Source organism: Quercus lobata, chromosome 4 (assembly GCF_001633185.2).
Source record: "Quercus lobata isolate SW786 chromosome 4, ValleyOak3.0 Primary Assembly, whole genome shotgun sequence".
NCBI classification, from domain to species: domain Eukaryota; kingdom Viridiplantae; phylum Streptophyta; class Magnoliopsida; order Fagales; family Fagaceae; genus Quercus; species Quercus lobata.
Window position 1 is genome coordinate 85,374,757 of NC_044907.1, and position 9,492 is coordinate 85,384,248.

Consider the following 9,492-nt stretch of genomic DNA (forward strand, 5'->3'; position numbering starts at 1 on the left):
GGCAGAAGAGGTCAAAGAACAATGGGTAATGAAATTTGATGGGTCTTCTCCTACCTAGTCTGATAACAAGGGCGACAAAGAATTGGCAAACAGATAGCAAAAACCATTAGGCCCAAGCGGCAGGAATCATGGATCATAGGCCCATGAAATAAACAAATGGGCCTCGAAGAAGCAAATGGGCTTAAAGAAGCCCGGAAAGAGAGAAATAGCATACCTATGGGCAGTATATGATGTAGAAAAGTGAGAAAGGGCCGCCGCAGGCCCAAAGTAATGCAAACTAAGAAAGTAAAGGGTTTATAGCAGGCCCATGAACCCCAAGGATAAGAATAAGGTAACTGGGTCGGGGAAGTCCAATGAAGTTAGTAAAAGCCCATAGGAATGTAGAGTTAACAAAAGGGCCAAGGAAGCCCAAAGAAAGCAAATGGGCTTAAAGAAGCCCGGAAAGAGAGAAATAGCATACCTATGGGCAGTATATGATGTAGAAAAGTGAGAAAGGGCCGCCGCAGGCCCAAAGTAATGCAAACTAAGAAAGTAAAGGGTTTATAGCAGGCCCATGAACCCCAAGGATAAGAATAAGGTAACTGGGTCGGGGAAGTCCAATGAAGTTAGTAAAAGCCCATAGGAATGTAGAGTTAACAAAAGGGCCAAGGAAGCCCAAAGAAAGCAAATGGGCTTAAAGAAGCCCGGAAAGAGAGAAATAGCATACCTATGGGCAGTATATGATGTAGAAAAGTGAGAAAGGGCCGCCGCAGGCCCAAAGTAATGCAAACTAAGAAAGTAAAGGGTTTATAGCAGGCCCATGAACCCCAAGGATAAGAATAAGGTAACTGGGTCGGGGAAGTCCAATGAAGTTAGTAAAAGCCCATAGGAATGTAGAGTTAACAAAAGGGCCAAGGAAGCCCAAAAAAAGCAAATGGGCCAAGGATGCCCAAAAGAAAGACAAAAGGGGACACAGGAGCCCATGAGTAGGAAAAAACCAGTGGCTATACCAAGGCACTGGGGGAAAGAGTAAACGGCTGGCCTAAAAGAGGCCCAACAGGAATAACAGAACAATATGGCAGGAAATGAGGGAAATCAAGAAGTGGGCCAAGGAAATATAAGGTCCATCATCAAATAAGGCCCAGCTCCTGAGAAGAGCGAGGAATGAAAAAGCAGCCAACATAAAAGGTCAAAGAAAACGGATGGCAGGCAAGCCTCCAGACCACAGTAGACGAATGGGTAACAGGTAGATTTTGGACACATGTGGAAGGAAGGCACGCGCAAGGCCCAGGCACCACCAGCCTATACCCAACCAATACAGAGCATAGTGAGATCGGGGGTTAGAGATTCAGAGGGCATGGTTTGGTGGTGGAGAGAGGGGAAAAATCTATTTTGAGGTTCTGGCTCAAGCTCTTTCAGGGAAGTGTCCTACTAGGATGACTTACTACCCAAAAGAAGCAAGCTGAGTTAAAACCATTAGGTGCATGCGATGAGGGATAGGGAAAGAGAAAGAAACTAGACTGTAGCAGGAAAGGGTGTCATGGCAGACAAGCAAACAAAATACCCTTCTTTGTTTGGTGATGGGGGAGTGGCACACAGACGGAATAGTAATGGTTGGCCAGTACACCTAGACCAGACGAAGGAGGTTAAGGGCTAAAATAGTAAAACCCAGTCACAGCAGGCACTATAAAAAGAGGGTTTTGTCGTGAACAAAAAATGGAGCAGCAACGAGAACCTTAACTAAGAAATAGGAATATGGGGAGAAAAACCAAGAAATAGAAAAAGAAACGAGTGGGAAGGAAAGAAAGAAAACAACCAAAAAGAACGAAAAGTGAGAATTAGAGCGGCAGGCATGCACTGGTAGATTGATTCCCTCTCTCCCTCACGAAACCCTGCTCTCTGTGAAAATCACAAGGGGCCCCTGTGCGTAAACCACTCAGGTCCGTTCCTCTTAGGGCAGTTAATCTCCACGGCAGGACTTTTCTAGAGAGATTAATTGTGTTGAGAATGAACGTTCTTCCCTCTCTGGCTTTGCTCCTGCGGACCAAATTTTAGTTGATTTCCTAACATTCTGATTAACCCATACATATTAAATACTTGTTCATTTTTTGTTCTATTCTTTTCCTTCTGTAAAAGTGATTATCATTGTTGTAGTTGTGTTTTGGGGTTGTTCGGTCATTTCCCACTGAGTGGCCATATATTTTATTTATTTTATTATTATTATGCTACCTATCACAACTTGTCTGAAACAGCTCTGCTTGCCGCAAGCATGTTCCTGGCAAACTTGGCCTAGTTTGCGCACAAGCCGGACCAACTTGAGTTGTAGCTGGACCGGTCTCAACTCCCTTATCTAGAAAACTTGAGCCTAGTGCCGTAGGAAGTAGTCCAATACCGCTAGCACAGCCCACCACTTTACACTTTATTATTAATAATAAAGTGTGTTATAATGTAATAACTAAACTTATGCATTAGTTTAGTTGTAAGTTATAACTCTAGAATGAAACTTAATATTTATTTTAGAAAATATCTTACTCATACAATTATATCCCTTTAAAAATTTTTATTTTTAAATTTAAGAGAGTTGTGTATTACTTTTTATGATTTTTTATTTTTATAATTGTTAGATGTATATGGAAAGTTCGTTTATTTGGAAATATATTAAGTTTTGAAATTATTGCACTTACTTAAGAATAGCTAATACAACTTTTTAAAGAGGAATGGTTGTTCCTTATTTTGAAAAATAGTTATTAATAACTATTTCTTATAATAAAAACATAACCAAACTAAAGAATAACTATTACATTACAGCGCCTATTACAGTCTACCAAACATATCCTTAGTATCAACATAGCCAAGTGATTTCCTGAACAAGAAGCGTATTAACTTACCCACAAACTCAAATCCCATGATCAAAGAGGACGTGAAGTTTTGAACAAAGAAGCAACCTCAAGATTTTGAAAAATAATCAAAGTCTTTCCGAGAGATGCTTTGCTGCCACAGCCGAGTGATGCATCATCAAGTGACGCAGTATAATCAAAAATAGATTCAAGAGGAAGGTTTACTCAGTACGATAAAAATAACGAAGGAAAATGCAATGCGTGCGAGATAAAATTGCACAAGCTGTGTGTGGAATTCCTCTATATTACAGTCTACCAAACACTGTCAAAGCTCTGTGAGAATGGCAGGGATGTAATGAGATAACTCTGCAGGGAGGGACTGAAATCCATTCACAAGCTGTGTGTGGAATTCTTGGTCTTCTTCTCCAATCAATCTGAAGTGTACCCGAATGGCCCGCTTGCAAACAGCCATGAATTCAAGGAGTGCAGCTATGAGTTGCTACAATTCCTGTGAACGCAACCTCGTGGCAGGCTTACCAGACAGGAAGGCCGTACACACACTTAGGACTCCACTGTTCACCTGCACATGTAATTGGCCAAGATCAATTAGAAAATAATAAGCAATGCCATAAGTTTGATTACAACGCATTTTCAAAAAGAATGGGCATAAGGTAATTCTAATTACTCAGAATCTGGAAGTCAGCAATATATATTGTTAAAACTGACAATACAGAAAACAGAAATTAAAATCCGAACTTAACAACTTACTTGAACAGCAACACTGCCTTGAAGAATTCTCTGTAGACTCTGGAGACGAGGGAGTTGAACTGCGAGGCTCTTCAAGCTCATTTCGTAGTGCAGCTGTCCGAGTTTCAATCATTCCAATTGCATTTTCTACTGGGGAGAACTCAAGAGATTCAGATTTAATTACCAAGAGCCTATTCACAAGGGCAGGGAAGGAGCCCTCAGTCTGAAGCACACTTCGCCTCTTCCATTGGTCTTCCAATCCACCCTGGGTCTTGCCATTTTTTGTAAATGGGGTATCAAACAAAAAGCGGTCAAACACACGTGCACGGACACTTCCAGTGGAAAGTGAAAAGATCCTTTCCCTTCTACTTTCCAAATCTTCATCCTCCATTACTGCATCAACAGCAGTTATCTGCAGGTAGCAGACTCCAGGCTGTAATTCATCTGCCTTCACTTGTCTTGAATCTGGAATAATGTGTAAAGTGTGATTGCCGTCCATCCTAGACTCGTATATATGACAAAGTTTCTCCATTATGTCACCTAGCCGAACATCACGGGGCTCCCGGTATACATACTCCTTTCTATCAAGCTTCCCAAATCTATCACCATATAATCCCACCCGATAGTATGTGGCATCAATGAATGGAATTGGGCTTGATTCCTGCTCAAGAATTGATTCATAGATACTAGTGAGTAATGTGTGAGATTTAGCCAGCTGCCCATATGCCTTTCTCCTTTTATAAACTGGAATTACAAGCTCAAGAATGCTGGCACAGAAATGATAGAGCTCAGCTTGAGAGAAAAGCTTATTAGAAAGTTGAAGGTACTTCACTGCAGAGTCAATTGTGAGCATTGAAGCACCATATCCCTCTATCTCAGCAGTAGAAGCCTCTGATGTGATCTCATTGCTCACCATTGGGCAAATTTTACAAAGAGCAATTACATGATCCTTGCTCTAAACACCATCATTTCTAGCCACAAGGGCCTGCAGTAAATTTAATTAGACATATGAGCAGAAGGCAGTTAATTTTTAAGCAACAGTAAGCAAATCATGAAGTCAATTTTACAGCTCTGCACTGTACAAGGTGAGAAAATGGGGAAATAGTTAGGCGGATTTTCTAAGGTCAACTTTCCATATAAGGACTGAGGGTAGTTGAACCACAAGCCCCAATAACAGTTTACTACCTGCATCAGCATCACAACACTAGCAACAGCCACAGGACACTGGGCAGCTTCAGCCCAAGACTGCATTTCCTAACGTGCATCACATAAATGTAGCAACCACATTATGTGAAGATCTGGGACGGGCACAAATGCCATTGCAAGTTTGTAGAAACTTTCAGCAGCTGCATATCTATCCATAGTCATCACAGATCCCTGTGAGAGAAGGGAGAAAATGATAGTATTATTTTTGCTAGTTCAATAACATTTACTCATCAGGACAAGAAAGTAGGCAAGTAATGACCACATTCAAAATTGGAAAAATTCCTTCAATCCCATTTGTCAAATACGCACAAACTTCCTTAAGAGTAATGGTAACAAAGATATGTTTCTGTGTGTATGAAGCTCTTCTCTTTCTTATCAACCCAATATCCCACAGCATCCACTCCATGGCAGTAGGCAAATATAATTGTATTTTTAATAATAACTTACCTCGTGTTTCAAAAGCACTCTATCAAACATCCACATAAATTTGACTAAACGCTATTGGGTTGGCACTGCAAAGACGCTGCCTTGACCTTAACCCTATTCCCAAAATCTATATCTGCCACTTGCCCAAATAAAATCCCATCCCTATGCCAATAGGGAGTAGAGAATCAAGTCACCTCTTTAAATTGATCCCTCGCCATTTCAGCATACCTGGCACAGGCCTACTTTAAGGTGGGAAGTGCGGGGTAAGGAGTGGCGAGGGAAGGGGCTGCCTATTAGTTTATAGAAATGTATTTTACGAATATTTAAGTTTGTTTCAAGTACATGTAAATTGTCAAAGTTACTAGTACTTCTAGGAAATGTGTCCTTTTAAGTGTCCAACTTTACATTTGTCTGTAGGTTACTTTACTTTGATGGAAGAGGACATAACTCTGCCAAAGCAAAAATACTTATACTATAAGTCTATAACCTACTGATAAAATTACAAACCCAGGTAAAGTAATATATGGAAATAAACAGCTCTATAAGACTTAACTCCCGCCATGAATTAGAAGCAATGTTAAACGTCCACACAAGATGTGCCAGTTACAATGAAAGCAAGAATGTAAAACAGAAGTTTAAAAAAGATATCAGTCTTGTCTTGGGATGTGAGGTATCAACCCTTAACTCTGATTAGTGCAACATTCCCATCCTAATAGGGTCAGAGCGTAGTGTTTATCAATTGAGTAATTATTCTGACTGTTTCTCAAACTCAAAGCTGATGCAAATATTGCTAAAAACTTACCAATAGTGCATGCTCCAAGCTTCCATCAAAGGCAAGAAGAAGACTATCAGAGAGATATTTCACCTCTGACTAGGACCACCTGTTCTCTTCCGATCTTTCCGGAATTGTTACCAGAGCACTATCAGAAATTCCACACTCCCTCAATAGGTTGGGGATTTTAGCTTCATCTGACATTTCCTCCAAAGATTTTCTAAGCCGTCGTGCTTCACCACTTTCCTCTAGCATTCTGATAGTCTTCATCTGAGTCACTTGGACATTAGACAACAGCTCCGATAATGTGATAATCAGCATGACCCTTAACCTTGCTGTCTGCATGAAGCAATAGAAGGAACTCTGCAAAACATACAAATAAAATAGTGTATGTTAAGAACAAAAGCAGCAATCTATGAACTTCAAAGGGCATACCTTCACAAGTATCTGGAGCCCAATAACAGCCCTTTCCCTGACGCTTTCATTTCGGAAAACTGCAAGTCGAAGTAGATGGAAAGTCACTTGCTTTAAGAAACGATCATTCTCCCTTGCCATTAGAGTTCCTCCATGAAGATCAAAGACATTGTTGAAGACAGAAAACAAAGCTTTCCAGAAAGACACAGGTTGATTTTGGGAAAAGAAGCTCATTAATATGACTGTGATACAATCAAGTTTTCCATAGTCAGTAGAGATGCTATGGGAGGCAGCCATCATGGAAAATTTCTCTGTTATTTCCAAAACCTGGAGATTGACAGAAGCACTCAAGTTTTCTTCCCAATGCTCCGGGAGTGAATGTGAAATTATCAATGGCCTAAAATAGCTACAATAAATGTAAAACAAAAATAATAGTCATTTCTTGGAGTAAATGGTGCTGTTGCAGCAATCAAACAAGCAATCGATTTTTCTATCCAAAAACTGTACCAATTTTTGTCTCAATATCAGGTGCAAATATTCTCGAAGTGCTTGTGCAGAAGCTCCAATCCTAGAAGACTCTGCTTGAGCCAGAGCTTCTCTCAAGGAATATGGCCGGCTAGGGGAGCTTAATTGGGAATTCACTCTCTGCCATAAATAACCATTTTCAGGTGTTCCCTGAGGTTGCATTAGAGTTTCAAGGCGTATTGAGGATACAATGAATATGTTCTATGCCACGAATGTTTTCAACTTCAAAAATATTGTGTTCATGAAAGAGACAATAAAGTACATAATTTCCAAAAGCATTTACCACAGGGTAGAAACAGTTACGATTTTACCAAAAAGGGATTCAAAATACCTGTACTATGTGGACTTCTTTGAGACCCAAAGTTTAAGCTTAATGAAAAACATCTACCCTAAGTTTTTAAAATTGGAAAAAGTAGCCACACACAAGCCAGGAGGATATATATATAAATGTCCACACAGTCAATTGCTGTTAGTAGTCGACCACTACAATTTGTTGGAAGTAAATCTATTATCTTCAATGTTTTGCCTTAATGAAATCAGACAATATTCATACTTCTAATTTAACTTTAAAGTCTTAAAACATGTTAAGAATATAAAGAGTGAGAAAGACGGAATAGTCTGTATATTGATGTATGTATTATAATGTACAATAGAGAGCCTTATATAGGCTAGATATGTGTGCAGTACAAGTAAAAGGAGTAAACTACAAGTACAGTATACTGGGCTAAGCCCAATGGGCTAAACTAGTCTAAGCTATACACTAACATCCCCCCTCAAACTCGAGGTGGTAAGGAGGAAGCCAACTGGAGTTTGGATATAAGATCTTGAAGACGACCAGGTGGGTGAGTCTTGGTAAAGATATCAGCAGGCTGGTCAGCAGAGGAGATGGAGAATAACTTGAGATTTCCTTTCTTAAGATGCTGGCGAGTGATGTGGCAGTCGATCTCAATATGCTTAGTGCGTTCATGGAAGACATCATTATGAGCAATGTAGATAGCACTATGATTGTCACAATAAAAAGGAGTGGCAGTGGGCTGTGGAGCATCCATGTCAGCCAAGAGCCAGCGAAGCCAAACAAGCTCACAAGTGGTGTCGGCAAGGGCATGATACTCAGCCTCAGTACTGGAACAAGAAACACATCCTGCTTCTTGCTGCGCCACAAGACCAGAGAAGTACCTAACAGGAAACAGAAACCTGTGATAGAGCATCGATCAGTCGGGTCACCTGCCCAGTCAGCATCTGAATAAGCATGAAACTCGAGAGAAGATCGAAAGGAGTAATGCAGGCCATGATAAAGTGTACCTTTGACATATCGGAGAATCCGAAGAACAGCAGCATAGTGGACAGAACGAGGTGCATCCATGAACTTACTAACCATACCCACGGCATGTGAAATATCCGGACGAGTAACAGTGAGATAGATCAAACTGCCAACCAACTGACGATAGCGAGTAGCATCGGATATAGGTTCACCGTCCAAGGGTGTGAGCTTTGCATTGTATTCCAAGGGAGTGGAAACAGTCTTGTTATCAGTGACACTGGCTTTGGAGAGAAGATCAGAAGCATATTTAGCTTGGGAAAGATAGTATCCATCAGAGGTTGAGGTAACCTCAAGCCCAAGAAAATAGCTGAGAGTGCCCAGATCTTTCATCTCAAAATGCTGACTAAGGAAGTTCTGAAGAGAGCGGATATCTGCAGAATCATCTCTAGTAATAATCATATCATCAGCATAAAGAAGAATAAGAGTGATACCAGCAGAGGATCTTCGAACAAAGAGAGCAGTGTCATGAGGACTCGAAGTGAAACCTTGCTGAGCAACAACTGAGCTAAACTTTTCAAACCAAGCTCGAGGAGCCTGCTTGAGGCCATAAAGAGCACGGCGAAGGCGGCAAATTTGATTGCCTGAGTGTGGATAGCTAGGGGGTGGTTGCATGTACACTTCTTCATGGAGGTCTCCATTGAGGAAATCATTCTTCACATCTATTTGATAAAGAGGCCAACGGCGAACAGCAGCCACAGCAATGAGACATCTAACAGATGTAAGACGAGCAACAGGAGCAAATGTTTCCTCATAGTCAATACCATACTCCTGAGTAAAGCCCTTGGCAACTAGGCGAGCTTTGTATCGTTCAACAGATCCATCAGCCTTGGTCTTGATCTTGTAAACCCACCTACAACTTACTACAAACTGGCCAGGAGGCAAATCAACCATATCCCAAGTGTGATTCTTATAAAGGGCATCTAGTTCTTCATTCATAGCTTGCTGCCAAAGAGGGTCAGTATGAGCCTCACGATAGGTGTGAGGTTCATAGAGAGTGGCAAGAGCAAAAGAGCAATGATAATCAGTGAGATAAGGGAGAGGAATGCTTACCCGAGTGGAACGAAGAAGTTCAGGACCAATAGGAGACTCAGGAGAGGATGGTGCCACAGGATCCAAGACAGGCGGGTCATATGCCGAAGACAGAACCGGAGATGAGTCGTCTGGAGAGACAGTCGATGTTGAAGAATCCTCCACAAGTTCAAGATAGAGAGGGAGGAAAAGATCAGTAAAAATGAGAGACTCTGAGGAAGAAGATGTAGGAAACT

At 41.0% G+C, this 9,492-nt stretch overlaps 1 protein-coding gene across 2 annotated transcripts; it reads right to left on the reverse strand.

Annotated features, from left to right (window-relative positions):
* Positions 1 to 3,067: 3,067 nt before the first annotated feature.
* Positions 3,068 to 6,738, reverse strand: LOC115987380 (guanine nucleotide exchange factor SPIKE 1-like). 2 transcript variants are annotated; one of them, XM_031110906.1, is made up of 5 exons: positions 6,403 to 6,738; positions 5,998 to 6,330; positions 4,749 to 4,940; positions 3,585 to 4,548; positions 3,068 to 3,396 (listed from the first exon to the last, which is right to left on the reverse strand). In XM_031110906.1, exons 4-5 carry the CDS (start codon positions 4,477 to 4,479, stop codon positions 3,350 to 3,352), a joined length of 942 nt encoding a protein of 313 aa, XP_030966766.1. In that variant the 5' UTR covers positions 4,480 to 4,548; positions 4,749 to 4,940; positions 5,998 to 6,330; positions 6,403 to 6,738; the 3' UTR covers positions 3,068 to 3,349. The 2 variants fall into 2 exon arrangements, with proteins under 2 accessions (XP_030966766.1, XP_030966765.1); XM_031110905.1 differs by lacking the exons at positions 4,749 to 4,940; positions 5,998 to 6,330; positions 6,403 to 6,738 and having other exon boundaries at positions 3,585 to 4,707.
* Between the last annotated feature and the right edge of the window lie 2,754 nt (positions 6,739 to 9,492).